At 35.3% G+C, this 15,477-nt stretch overlaps 1 protein-coding gene across 3 annotated transcripts in view; it reads right to left on the bottom strand.

The window, feature by feature from the left end:
- The window catches only part of SCN9A (sodium voltage-gated channel alpha subunit 9), a 70,618-nt gene that overhangs the window by 10,152 nt on the left and 44,989 nt on the right, over window positions 1-15,477 (bottom strand). For all 3 annotated transcript variants that reach the window (XM_040972077.1, XM_040972076.1, XM_040972078.1), the window contains exons 18-21: window positions 10,153-10,307; window positions 7,486-7,659; window positions 2,967-3,089; window positions 680-961 (exon numbers count right to left, since the gene is read on the bottom strand). In XM_040972077.1, coding sequence (XP_040828011.1) covers window positions 680-961; window positions 2,967-3,089; window positions 7,486-7,659; window positions 10,153-10,307 — 734 coding nt within the window. The remainder of the gene's footprint in view (window positions 1-679; window positions 962-2,966; window positions 3,090-7,485; window positions 7,660-10,152; window positions 10,308-15,477) is intronic.

Genomic DNA, 15,477 nt, shown 5'->3' on the forward strand with positions numbered 1-15,477 from the left:
ATTAATAAAATTTGAATTTGAAACACATTCACTGTATTTCAAAATGTCAGTTTAATATAAAAATGCTATGGTTAAAAGAAAAAAATTCTGAAGTCATAACAAATCTCTCAGTTGACAACTTCTAAATTGTTCAACTGCATGTGGATTTTGGACATGAACTTTTATTTTCCAAAAGATGGAGAAAAATTATTATATACATTTGGCAGGAAACAAGTTTTCTCTACTTCTTAAAAATTCTGTTGTTGGGAAGCCCCCTTTCATTGCCCTGTAATAAAAAACTGGAAGACCCAAACTGGTAATTCACTAGTGAGGCCATATTCAGATGTAGTAATAACACTAGCAATGACACCCAAGAGTAAAATACAAACTAAAGCTCTCAAATACAACAGACCCATGCTTAATAATTCGCTTTACATGCACATTTTCCAAAACCAACTTAGTTTAAAAATATGTAGGGAGGTACAAATATTAATTACTCAGATTTGGTCATCACACATTGTAGATTTGTATTGAATCAGTAATCATACATAACTCCATAAACATGTGTAATTACTATGACCTAATTAAAGAAAATTTTAAAAAGTCAAGTCACAATATAAGGCTAGATCATTTAAAGAATGACTATATCATTCATTAGATTTCCAGTAAAATACCAAGTTTTATGAAAGGGACCACTTACAACTTGAAGTAGAGACAGGTAGCCAAGTCCGACATTATCAAAGTTCACTTTTAAGTTTTTCCACCGCACACTTTGACTACCATTCATAAGGGCAAAACACTGATTACGATTGGAAACTTGACTTAGGGGAAACCGTGAATCATCTGTGGTGTTAATACACTGATAAAACTTGCCAGCAAACAAATTTACTCCCATGATGCTAAATATTAGCCAGAATATAAGACACACAAGCAGCACATTCATGATGGAAGGAATTGCTCCTATGAGTGCATTCACCACCACCTAATATTCAAAAGAAAAAAAAATTGTGATCAGTTTAAAATACTAAACAAGCAACATTAATGAAAATTAATGTAGGATTAAAGAATTAGAAGTGCTGCCTTAATTTAAAAAACAAATCAACCAGCCAACACGTACAGCTATTTTAGTATATGTGCTGCCGAAGCGAGCCTATGTGCAGCTAATTATTAATGCCTACTGTAAACTCAGCAATGTGCCGAGCAAGACAGACCTAAACCCTGTGATCAACAGGTCTGAAAGTTCCAACATTCACTCCATAAATCAGTAAAAATGAGTCAATAGTGGCTAAGATAAAATGGAAGCTTAAAGAAACGATAAATGTGAAAATAAACTCATAACTCAATTTTGATAAGTAGAGTCTAAAATCTGTAATATTCTGGGAAGATAACGGAAATACATACATACAAATGGTAAAATAAAATATGGACTAAGGATTTATGATTCTGGAAATGAAAATTTATGCTTCTGGTCCCTTTCATAAAGATTTTCCCATGCAGAGAAATTTCTGGTTAGGATTAGGAATCTTTTAATGATTTAAATTCCTTAAATTTAGGCACATCTACAAAATAGCAATATTTTGCTTCATTTTTCTAATGATAAAAATATTTTTCATGTTGAGAGTACATGACCTATCAGATAATATCAATACAGGATTACTGGAGTGCTTATGTGCCAGGCTTGGCTCACTGCTCTCGGAATCATGAACTCTTGATGATAGTGTTCTATTAATTCACAAAAATTATTTTAATGTCAATCCCAATAATATCTTTTTGTGTAAAATGAGTTTTACATTTCTTGAATGATAAAAGTATTTTAATTTTACTTATGAAAAACAGTGTAATAATGAATCTTCTTATATATTTAGGAGCCATGTATACTAGACAGATTATGTAGCAGTGGATATAGTTATATTTAAATAGTGAAGGCTATAGTCATAATTTTTAGTAGGGATAACCCTGCAGATCTGCTAAACTAAAAGATCTCCAATCAGTAAGGTCTGAAAGACCAAGAATTTGCATTTCTGATCCGTTTTCTGATCTGATTTGTTGTCTCTGACCACACGAAGAAACAGCTGGACATCCTCATGTTAAAGGCTCAAAGTATAGATAGGGAACCAGTCATGTAAAAATGTAAGTCAAGCACAATATCTGAACATAGAGGAATATGCTCCATTGTATGTTTGGCATTGGCAACCTTAAATGAGACTGAAGCTTAGATATTTGCTACAGTGATGGTGGTGAGATTGGATCCAGCAAGGGTAGGGAGAAGAATTCCAAGCCAAGGGAATAATAGAGGCATGTGAGAACAGGATGAATATGAAGAAGAAATATGAGTTGCAATAAACAAGGATATGAAGTATATACAGAAAATTTGGTCATTTTCCTGTGCATACGTTATGAAGTAGCAGCTAATTTGATATAGCCTTTAAAGCTAGGATGCTGATAGTGATTTAGTGACTATTTGCTTCCTTTTATTTGCTAAATAAATCTCTTCAGACATTATGCACCCTAGTGAACTCGAAGAGATTTAGTTTTCTTAACTATAATTCACCTACAATTTCACTTGCTTTGAAACCATGAGGCTGAAACTAAATGTGATATTTGGTACCCCTTCACTGCTTGTCCCTTCTTATGCTCACTTTATGGGGAAGTTCCTTAAAATGTATCATTCAGGGAAGTCCTTTATGATTTCGATGAGAGAGAGTGTTAGTAACAATAGGGATCCCCTCTGTTCCAATTTCTAAGGAATAATTCGCTGTCAAAAGAAAATATTTTGAATTATTCTGTTGCCTAACATAAAATGAGGCAGATTCTATTGGACTTATTCCTTTGTTGAAAAAGAGGCCAGTCTTGTGGCATATCCGATAGAGCTCCTGCCTGCTATGCCAAGCATTTCATAAATCTTCGTAACTTGTATAAATCATTGTCCACATTTTTAGTATGCTCAAAACTAAAATAGCATGTTCTGAAGTTCAGTATTTTCTTACCCGCATTCCTTCAAATCTGGATAATGCTCTCAGAGGTCTCAAAGCTCTGAGTGTCCGAAGGGATTTAATAGGGCCCAGGTCTGAGTAGCCAAGAGTGCTTGCCACTAAAGTAACCAAAGAAACCTGTAAAAGCAAAATGACCTTTAATTAAATGATAAAATGTCAAGTCTGTTGTAATGCTCAGAGAAGCTCAACCAGACCAATGTAATTTTACAAATAAAGTTATCTAGTCACTGCCTAAAAAATGTGTGAGATGGAGACTTTTGAAAGGAAATAGATTTCAAGGGAAGTCAACCAAAATAAAAATAATAGAAGGAAGGCAGATTGCTGACTATTGCCAAATAGAAAACACTGGCTTTTCACACTTTTTTAAAAAAAATGTTTATATACAAGTGACCTTCAAGAACCTTACGTAAACAGAATGGTTTTATTTTGGCATAAAAAACTGTAGACTTATGCCATTTTTGAGAAAATTTTTTTGATGCTCCCTCATACTTGCTTATTAAATGTAAAAATGTAATTAGTACAACTAGTACATTTTAACTTGAAATAGAGTTCTGGCTATAATAAGATGTCAGCTTCTAAAGCTAAGTCATGGTAGTGTGTGCCCAGCACAATGGCTCAATTATTCACTGGGATCCCATAGGGGTGCCGGATTGTGTTCTGGCTGTGCCACCTCCCATTCTCCTCCCTGTTGTGGCCTGGGAATGCAGTAGAGGATGGCCCAAAGCTGTGGGACTCTGCACCAAGATGCGAGTCCTGGAGGAAGCTTCTGGCCCCTGGCTTCAGTTCAGCCCAGCTCTGGCAACTGTAGCACATGGGGAATCAACCAATGGATGGAAGAGATTTCTGTCTCTCTGTCAATCTGCTTTTCCAATAAAAATAAATCTTAAAAACAAAATAAAACTTGGCCCTAGTGCAAGTATTATTCAAAATTATTCTGAAGACTCATGATTTTGAAATGGGGGTAAATTTTCAGTCAATATTGCTTCTACCTTTGATTTCTCAATACTGATATCAAGGAGCTACTATGTAATGACTGGCAGAAGAAACTCTCAATTACATTGATCAGTGGTTTTACAATCAACAAAGGCTATCATAAGAATCTCACCATGTTTGATCATTCACAGTGAGTGTAGCCAGTAGGAATTTGTAACCTTATTATAAATTATTTCAAAAGAATACAAACACAAAAAAATTAAGACACATTCTAGTAAAAGATCAATAATCTTTTCAATTTTAATGACGCAAGTGCAAATGCACTCATTTTCTAAGTTCAATTTATTTATTTAAAAAATTTATTTTCACTGGAAAGGCAGATCCACAAAGAGGACAGAAAGATCTGTTTGCTGTTTCACTCCCCAAATGGCCACAATGGCTGGCGCTAAGCCAATTGGAACCCAGGAGCCAGGGGCTTCCCATGAGCCACCTCCATGGGTGCAGGGTCCTAAGGCTTTGTGCCATCCTGAGTTGCCTTCTCAGGACATAAGCAATGAGCTGGATGGGAGGTGGAGTAGCCAGGACAAGAACTGGTACCCAAAACAGGCTGAAATAGTGTTCATCACCTTAATGCAGTTATTTTTCGCTAACTTTTAATTCATTAACCTGTATGTTTAGTAACATTAATTAATTTTTTGCATCACCTTTAAAGTCATCCATTTATGGTAGTTTTTTTTTCATATAAATAGAAGTGTGTTCTTGTTTTAATCAGAAAAAAGTGTTAAACTTATAATTTAAATAACCTTGAAGGTAGTAGAGACTTGTTCTCCAAATCACTGCTAAATTTTATGAGAAACTACACAAAAATCTGTACTGGAGAACATGCATTGTATCTATATCCATCTGTATATTTCATCCTAGTCATGTATAAAAACATATGAACTTCATGCATATGTGTATTGTGTATACACAGATACAAGTCTGTCTTTACTTATGAACAATGCTCAATCAAGTCAGTTTCAAATAATCAATACATCTGATGAAACTGTAAGAGTCCACCTCTGCAAGGCAAATCAGACCAGTGGCTCTGAAACTTGACTACACTCGAGTCACCAGTAGTGCTTGTTTGAGGGCATGTTTGAAGTGATTTTCTGAGTGCCCACCAGAGATTCTGATTCAGCGAGTGTTGAGGAGTTCCTGAAAATCTGATCTCTAGTAAGTTCTTACTAGATGTGTAAATATTTTTGGCTTATGGTTCACATTCTGGAAATAATTGCTCCCAATGAGTTTCCAAATATCTTATCCCCACAAATCTGTATGCATACATTTGCATCTGCTTCAGGCAGAATAATGTATAGAGTTTTACTCTCCATATTTTGTATTAGCTGATAACTAGCTAGTTAGCTTTCAAAGTAATACATATTTAAACTGAAAACTGTGCACTTCTCCAAGTCCTGTGTATCAAGTGCCCCAAACAAGTTGTCATACACAATCATTTCAGATTTTCAAATATAAAACAAAAAACTTGTTATTAAACGCCTATGTCTCTTAAGAGGAATTCAACTCTACTTTTTATTTTCTTAGTACCTAAATGAGAAAACCAGGTATTTTATTGTAATATTTTCACCATTATTGGAAATGTTAAATATTTTATAATTTTTAAAGGATCCAATAATACTTAAAAACTTAGAAAAATCTATAGCTTCCTTTTGTTTCTTCCTTTTTTGGTCAGTGCTCTTTAAAACAATGCAATCATTTAACCTTTTTATTTCAAGGAAGCAATCAGATAACTGGATATACAAACTTGAATCAAAAACAATCAAACAATATGAATCATTAATGTAAGGTATCAAAATTACAATTCTCATAAAGGATTCCAAAGAGAATAAATGTTTTAATAATGTAGAGCTGTACTTTTTGGGAAATTTTTATATATAACTTATAGAATATTATTGCTTTTAATATTCAATATACTATGCTGTTAATGAATTCTTAAGTTTAAGATTATAGTTAAGAGGACCAGGCTTGGTAGCATAGCGACTAAAATCCTTGCCTTGCATGTGCTGGAATCCCATATGGATGCCAGTTCTAATCCTACCAGCCCCACTTGCCATCCAGCTCCCTGCTTGTGATCTGGGAAAGCAGTCAAGGACGGCCCAAAGCCTTGGGACCCTGCACCCATGTGGGATACCCGGAAGAAGCTCCTGGCTCATGGCTCGAGATTGGCTCAGCTCTAGCCATCACAGCTGCTTGAGGAGTGAATCAATTGAGGGAAGCTCTTCCTCTCTGTCTCCCCTCCTCTCTGTATCTGACTTCCCAAGAAAAATAAAATAAAGCTAAAAAAAAGATTACAATTAAGAATGTGAATCTTTGAATAAATATTAATTTTAGTTTACTCTTCAGCCATATTTTGCTATTTATCATCATTCTTATAATACTTTTATTTATGAGTGATGCTGGATTATTGTTTTTCCTGAAAATATTGATGATATAAACCATTAAATATTTGTTGATACTAAGATAATATGTTGTGTTGTCCTCTCCAAACTCCAGGTGAAAAAAATTCTCAAATTTATGGCTGAAAACAGGATATTTCTTTCATTACCAAAATCTGAATTTCTAAACACCTACAATTGGTAAAATACTGAAGAGTATATCTTAAGAAAAATTATAGATAATTCAGATTAATTTAAGAAAGCTCTTAAGATGGTATAAATATATCTAGTAATACAGTAATGAAATATATCATTAGAATATAATGTAGAACATACTAAATAAGGGTAATTGCCAATCACGAGTGTTGTAATTTTAATTATTAAAGTTCCCTGATCTCACACTGTTTTAAGATCTCGCTCTTTCCTGATATTCTCAATGTAAATCTTATAAAAACACATTTTTCTTTGTCAAAATAGTGTAGAAATATGTTTTAATGCATTTTCCATCAGCTCTTTAAATGTGTAACTTATAATGCCTACCTCTCTGCTCTGCTCCCATTCTAAGGTAAGGATTACATTTTTTTTGTTGTTGTTGTTGCATAGAGCCAGAATTGTGATCAGTTTTTCTTTTCACTGTCAACATGATGAAGATAAACATTCTGAAACCCTGTACTTGCCCTTCCTCTTAATATAATGTAGTGTTAGGGCAGCAATTTTTATCTAAATTTCAACTCAATATATCATATGATATACTCTTTATCCTCTTATATTTTCTAATTTATCATAAAAGTAAAAATTAGTATTTACTCCTTTTAAAATTTGTGCTCTTGACCTTTCCTATTATTATCCATCATGTACTAGGTCTTTATTTTCTTCCAATAACTAACAGGAACAGTATTCAAATCACAGATTTTTGTAAAACCTCATATGCCTTTTCCAGAAAAGTTTGCAAAATCAAGTTTCAATGTTAGAAACATACAAAAGAGAACTTACATTTCTTGAATAATTTCTATTACTTATCACAGATTTCACTGTGCATTAATATTTCTGAAGCCAATTGATAGCCTGAAAGTATTGAAAGCTAACCCAAATAAAACATGGTAAAAAAGAACAGTGATAAAGGCTTTCTACTGAGGAGTACCTACATCAACAATTAGGAAGTCCAGCCAACACCAGGCATTTGTGAAGTATGTTTTATAGCCATATGCTACCCATTTTAGAAGCATTTCCAGAATGAAGATATAAGTGAATATCTTGTCAGCATATTCCAGGATAATCTTAATGGTCTTTTTCTTTTCAATATATATATCTTCAAAAGCCTGTGGAAATAACATTCAATCTTCAGTCATATACAACTTAAAACTTATGAGTCACAGTAAAAATAAGATGTAATTGTGTTGGCAAGACTACCAAGACATACAAGCATATAGCAGCGGATTTTCATCTGATTCTCAATGGCTGTGTAGCCTGGAGTTCTGGTAATCTCATCAGTAGTGACAGAATGAAAAGAGAAAGAATACAGAAGAATGAAATGATCTAACATCATGGGGATTTCATCTGAATTCAATTTCCTCCTCTGGCCAGTTTAATTTAAGACATGACTCAAGGGTCCGCAGCCCCCCTTAGCTTTCTTGACCCAGAATTTCCTTTGCATTTGCCTGTATGTTTTGGAACTTCTCCTTCAATTCTTAATTGCTTGTATACACACTACTATCTACTATATGCCAAGAACATATCAGGAGACGAGGAAAGAGTTGCTAAGTGAAGAAGTAGAATACTTCATAGGATATAGAACACAGAAGTTGGTTTATTCCTCTGAACTCTGTTTACCTATTTTATTCACCAATAGCCTCACCTCTGCTAACCAGTATTATATTTACTCCATAAATGACACTTTTATAGTCTCTATGAATTTTTATTAAGTGATCAGCATTGGTGCTGTGATAATACAAGTTCCTTGAGAAATAAGTCGGAGAGACCTAAAGAGCAGGCACACTAAAATCCTAGAAATGATTGTTGATCTGCAAACGTCTAAATTATAAGAATATTTTTCCTTCAGGTGGGAACAGTATGGCTTGCTGGAAAAAATGAAAACTAAAACTATGGACATTTAGTAAACATTGTATTACCTGTCCACTGTCAAGAACTTCTGCTATTCTCTTTATTCCAAGTTTGACTATTACGGCTTTATAAACTATCCTTCAAGGCAGGTGTTGTGGGATAGCAAATTATGCCACCTCTTGGAATGGCCACACCTCATATCACAGTGCCTGCTTTGAGTCTCCGGCTCTTCCACTTTTAGTTCAATTTCCTGCTCTGTGTACCCTGAAGGCAGCAAATGCTGACTTAAGTGTTTGGGAGATCTGATTGGAGTCTTTGGCACCTGGCTTCAGCCTGGACCAACCCCACCTGTTAGAGCAAAGCAAAGGATGGAAGATCTCAGACTCTCCCTCTCTGCCTTGCAAGTAAGCCAATAAAACTTTAAAAAGTATCTGTAATTTTTTTTTTGTAAATTGCTAGTTGAATATTGATGTATATGGGGAGTCTTTAGCATAGAGAATGGACAAGCCTACTAAGATGCAAAAGGATGGTCCCAGAGGATTCCTGAGTTTCTGGAATTCAGGAGGTTGGAAAGGCAGGGACAGTTTCTTAGCCCTCAGAATTTTCCTCTCTTGCTTTACCTAGTTCTGCAGAAATAGATAATCTAAACTAGGCAATATCTCAGTCCTTGGAATAAAAATAAGGAAGAAGCCTTCTATTCTATGGAGCTGTTGTAATGAGCCTGTTCCTCTGACTAGAGTCACAGCAGGAACTACATCCCATCTTCACAATGAAGACCCAATACCTTGCCTGAGTTTGACATACTCTGGTCCCAGAGGCTGAAGCAGCAAATGTTCTGCGGAACTCATGTTGTGGATGTGGGGGTAAGAAGACACGCATACAGTTTGTGAGCTCTGTCTGATTTGTAGCTTAGACTTTACTGCCATTCATTTCTGTTACCCCTTGTTTATTTCTCTTTGGTCTAACCTCTTTATAAGGAACTACAACAGAGTGAAAGATAATAGCTTTATTAAAGGTTGATTTCTGTTAGTATCAGTAGAAAAGAAAAGGAAAGAAAGCTAAGAAAAGATTCAAGAGGCTTATAACTTTTCTAGATCCCTCCAACCCTCCAGACAATGCTTGTATATACAAGCACAAGTAACTCATTTCAGTCTCACTATAAAAGGTCAGTGTTTGCCTTATAATAGCCTTCAAGCCAGTTATCAGCTGACAAAGCCTATTCTTCTCACAGTATCTCTGGCTGCCTACACTTGCTCTTCTTCCCAAAGAATTCTCTGCAGTTTGGCAGTTTTTAACTTCCTGATTATCTGTTGCTGTTTTAAATTTCCTTCCCATCCATTACACATTTCATTGCCTTAGCTTAACTAGCCTGGTGGACAAATTCCTATTTGTCTTTCTAGATACTGCAAACAATCACGTCCTTTCTGAACTCAGACAATTATTCTGGCTACAGAGCTTTATCATGTACACACTTCACTTATAAATGCATCCCTGTCTGTAATCACCAGCTCTTTTCTTCATCATTGCTCTCTCAGATCCTTGAGAATAATACGCTGATCTTTTCCATTTGGCATTCAAAGAAGCAGGAATATTAATGGATATTTAGGCATGCTCAGTAAACATTTAAGATTCTGTCCTTGGTCCTAATCATAAGGATTAAATCTTAGAACAGATTGCTACAACATTTTTATCTGCTAGTTCATCTATTAAAAACACAACCATATGACTGATATACATGTCAGATCAATTACCAGAGCCCCACTGCTGAGCAGGATCATGAGAACGATGAAGCTTTCAAACCAGCTGTGTTCAACAATCCTGTAGCATGTTTTCCTGATGTTCCACCAGATCTTTCCCTTTCCTGATTCCACATCAACTTGGCAGCATGGGAACCTCCGTATACAGCCTGTCGAGCAAGAAATGCATGTAAGATTTTGACATTTAGGGCACATAAAATACTTAAAATACCTTACCTAATGCAAAGCTTTGGCCACAGTGCTCATGCAATCAACACCTTTTAACATCTCATGCAGTTTCACACATTTCGATTTTTCTGTTTTTGTTTTGTCCAATATGTTGTTTAATTTTTAACTTTCATTTTTTACTTAATATTTTTTATTAAATTTTAATTTTTATGATATCATTCCATAGGCTCAGGGATTTCCTTGACATTTCAATTTGTATATAGTCTTTTCTCATCTTCCTACTCTACCTGATATTAATACATTTGTTGCTTAGTTAAGTTGGAATGCATTCCTGCTCTAATGCCCTGGTTGTTTTTTATATCAACTCCGCCATTGTGCTCAAACTTCTTTCATTTGCTCTATGAAGGAATAAATGAGTGATCTAAAATCTGAGGATAAAATGTGTGTTAGGCCTTCTTTTCTGCCAGAAATTTTCCTAAGTGTGGATCTAGCTTACAATTGAACATGTTTCATCCTCCCTGTAAAAACCTGTTGGGAAATCTCATTCCAAAGATTGAGAAGGTAGAAGTTCATAAAGTTAAGTTCAGAAAAGTAATTCTTCCTTAGTAGATGAACAGGTAAGGTGTTATGGTGCAGCAGGTTGAGCTACTCCTTGGGATGCCTGCTCAGCCCAGGGTCCTTGCAGCTATCCGTGGTGTGAATCAGTGAATTTCTCCCTGCCTCTCCCCATCTCTCTGTAATTCTAAGATAGACTTTAAAATAAATAGAAATATTATATTTTTAAAAGTAAACCAGTTCATAAAGAATCTCAGAGACATAAAGATTAAAATTTTTCAAAATAAGTGTAAACATTTATAGTTGATTAAAACTAAAAATTGGAATTACTTTAAAGAAAGAATCTGAAAAGATAACTGATTAATTCTTCTTATAATATTAGATAAACTCTTTTTTCATAAAAGTGAGGCATGGAAAGAGTAAGAATGGGTGGTAGTTTTGTGCCACCTGTTTCAGAAGTCTGTGTGTTAGATACTTTTGAAAAATTTTCTTTTCTACATATCAATATATCTCACTGAAAAATTTTCAATTAAAAAAGGCTGAGCCTGTGAAATAAAAGCTTCAGATATTCATAAGCTGAATGTTCTGAGGTAAGACCATAATGCTTTAAATGAGTTACATTCACTAGATAATGTCTTATTATGGCTTCTTTTAAGTTTCTTAAGTGCAATGAGTGCATTGATCCACTTGTTGAGGTATTACTTAGGAATTTAACTTTCAGTACTACAGATATATAGCAAGCTGAGGCCATTGCTTGGCATGCAGGGGAGAGCCACAACCCATGATACCACTATCTCATGTGGTCACTGGTTCCTGTCCTGCAGCTCCAATCCTGACCCAGCTCCCTGCTAATGATTGGAACATTCATATTTTCTCTCACTTTTAGATTAGTAAATAAACTTTTTCATCATAAATCTTGGTTTAAGAAAAATTTGATCAGTCTTAAGCTTGAAGAGAATATCATTCTTATAATTGAGAAATAAGAAAACCACTATTCATGCTAATTAGCAAGGTATAAACGTTGAGATGAAATCTGTAAGTGCTGCTCTCAGGATCTGTTACCTTTCGCAGAGTTTCTCTTACTATGAGGAAGGATTGCCGTCTACCTTTCAGGCAAAAGCAACCCCCCAAGAGATTTCCCACCTAGCTAGTTAGCAACCTTATCACACTTTCTCCTCACAAAGACTTTTAATTAAATGCAAACCTAGCCCAGAACCTTTCCAACACTTAATGGATCCCAATGGGTAAGTGCTTTTTCTTTTGTGTAGTATCATTAATTTGCTCTCATGGTATATTGCATAAAGTGTGCATGGGGTTTCATCATGTTAAACAATATTTTAAAGTAAAAAAGCAAACCTTTGACCTCATCAATGGCATATTAATAACAACATGATTATTGTAATGTATTAACAATTGCTTTAGAAAAACAAGCATTTATTCATGTCTTCTTCAAATGTGTAAAACTCTTGAAAACATTTAACTCATATTGTCTTCCTGCAAAAAGAAAAAAGAAGTTGCCTACCGTGCTATTAACGTGAAGATTGGTGTTTAGTTATTTTACAAGATGTTGAAAAACTCAAATCTTTGATATACAATTGGGCCTCCACTCAGCTGATCCAAATGATATTTCCCCCCATAATATTACCTGCAGCTACCCTAGTCCATTAAGCACACTCCCTTTTTTTTTTGCTAGATGTTTGAAGACAGCGTATGATTTGGATCACTCTTTCACCAAGACTGTTAGTTTCTACACATATACCATTTCCTTTTACATAAACAAAAAAATGAAAATGAAAAGTTATATCAACATGCCTTTATATGTCATTGTTTTTCACATAAAATAATGTTTGCTGATTTTAAAAAAATACAGGCATTGAGGTTTGTTGGTATCTTTCATTTTGCTCAATGCACAAATGTTTTATAAGAAAACACTTTGATAATTAAATCTTGGAAAATAAAAGCAAAAATTCTAATGCTGGAGGGTAAATTTATGAGTAGAGTAAGTCATTAGCATTTTTCTTCTACATAGATTTGTTAAAAAAGTCATTGGGAAACCACAAAGAAAATAGAGGGAAGAGGGTAGGCACTGTGTTACTGATAAGAATGATATGATTTAATCGTCTAAACATCTTCATGAAATACATTTTATTTTTTCCATTTTACAAAGGAGAATCTGACTCACAAGATTTAAAATGGGCTCAAAGTCACACAGTTATTGGTGGACTAATTATAATTTATGCTAATCAGGTTCAAAGCTTGTGCTTTATAGTATTGTACACACAAGAGCAAAAGTATTTCTTTGAATAAAATCCCTGTAATAGCAAGAGAAAAGGAAGAGAAGGAATTACTACTAAAACAGACTGGTGTGGTCATCTTTCCTCTTAAGTATTTATATCTCACACCACAATCTATGGTTTTGACAGCAGGCTTGAGCTCCTGACTCTAGCTTTCTGCAAATGGGAACACTGGATCACAGCAATGAAGGTTCAAGTGATTCAGTTTCTGTCATTCCCATGGGAAACCTGGATTTAGTTTGTGACTCCTGGCTTCAGTTGGGTACAACCCTGGCTATTCTGGGCATTTGGGGAATGAACCAACAGATAGGCTTGTACTCTATCACAATCTCATTCTCTCTCCTATCCAAATACATAATAACCAACTAACTAACTAGATAACTTAAAAGAGCAAACTGAGGACAACTGTACTTGGCTTGATATGCTGATAAATGGAACTGGAGTGTGTTAGGCTAAGTGAAACAAACACAACAAATTCCACATATTTTTAACCAAAAAGTTAAATGTAAAATTCATTGCAGAGGGGATGCTAAAATGTATAGGTGCCATATTACTTGGTATACAGAAAGTTATAAATATTGCCTTCACTGAATTGTACCCTCTAATATATCCTTCATTCCTCAAAAAAGAAATGCTTGCATTTGAACCTTTAAAAACTTCCCTGTTCCTCATTCTCTCTGAAAATGTTCATGATCTAGTTTATTATGCATTCATTCTGCAAGGCTCTGATAATCCCAAACAAGTATTTGGGGTGAAAAGTAAAGCCTAATGCTTGGATACTTGCTTAATATTTTTACAAAATTTCAATCTCAGAGTAATAATATGTATTTGAGGTGATGGATATATCATTGCTACATGGCACATCATATGCCATAAATCTGGACATTATGTGCTGATTTTTCAAATCTAAAAAAAGCACTCTCACATTTTACCTAATAGAAAGTTTCTGAAATTTTAGCACATACTGGAGAGCTTGGACCTACCCTTTAAGTATCTGTTGAACTTTTGATTTGTAAGAAACATGTTTGGTCCATCTCAGCATTTCTTTTTTTAATTTTTTTAAAAGATTTATTTTTATTATTTTATTGGAAAGGCGGATATACAGAGAGGAGAGACAGAGAGGAAGATCTTCCATCCGATGATTCACTCCCCAAGTGAGCACAACGGCCAATGCTATGCCAATCCGAAGCCAGGAGCCTCTTCCAGGTCTCCCACGTGGGTGCAGAGTCCCAAAGCTTTGGGCCGTCCTCTGCTGCTTTCCCGGGAAGCAGGGCTGCCAGGATAGAACCGGCGCCCATATGGGATCCCGGGCGTACAAGGCAAGGACCTTAACCACTATGCCATCGCACCGGGCCCCATCTCAGCATTTCTAAAGACTAATGCACTTATGAAAAAATCTTCAGGCTCCCTAGCTATCAGGAAGTAAAATCTGCATATGAGAAAGTGACCTGCAGCAAAAGAGAAGATAGGGAAACAACCCAGATCCCATCAAAAGAGGAATAAAGAAACTAACATACATCTCCATGGAATACTATTCATCTGTTAAAAAGAGTATACTTCTATTGTTTCTAAGCTGGGGAAGCAAGATATAGCTTGCTGTTAGTAAATTACATAAGGAGCGAAAGAAGCTGCAGATGCAGATGATGAAAGGGAGACTCCAAGAAGGTTTCTTTTAATCTTATTTAACTTGATATATCAGAACAATAGAATTGACAAATGGTGAGTTGGTGGCAGATCCAGAAATGCAGAGTGAGGTCAAGCACAAAGACGTTGAACTTAATCAGTAATAGTGTAGAAGTTATTGTTCTTGCCACAGATGGAGGAAAAAATTCCTCAGAGCTTCGAATTAAGAAAGGGATAAAAATGTGAGCTTAGGTCTCTGTTTAAGGGGTTTACAGAAAAATAGCCACAAGAAACAGGATCAGGAACTTAGAACTCTCAGATATATAAAAAGAACAAATAAACAAAAACAGGTATGCCTCCTGAAACAAATAGAATAAGGAATGTTGATAACCTATACTAAACAGTAGCAAAGGAAATCCTGAGATTAGCAAATATCTTCAATCTGTCCTATCAACTTGTATTCTCAGGGTTCTGTGGTCATGAGAGTTCAAAACAGGAAAAGTGAGAACTATAAAGACTGCTAAGTACCATAGTGGGATTTAGGTGCTACCTGCTGACAGCATCCCATATGGGCAACAGTTCACATCTGGGGTGTCCCACTTCAGATCCAACTCCCTGCTACTGCATCTGGGACGCCAGTGGAGGGAGTGGTACAAGTGCTTCAATCCCTGTTGCCCAC

The sequence above is a fragment of the Ochotona curzoniae genome, unplaced genomic scaffold, assembly GCF_017591425.1.
Source record: "Ochotona curzoniae isolate NIBS_2020 unplaced genomic scaffold, NIBS_Ocur_1.0 contig_2210, whole genome shotgun sequence".
Taxonomy (NCBI): domain Eukaryota; kingdom Metazoa; phylum Chordata; class Mammalia; order Lagomorpha; family Ochotonidae; genus Ochotona; species Ochotona curzoniae.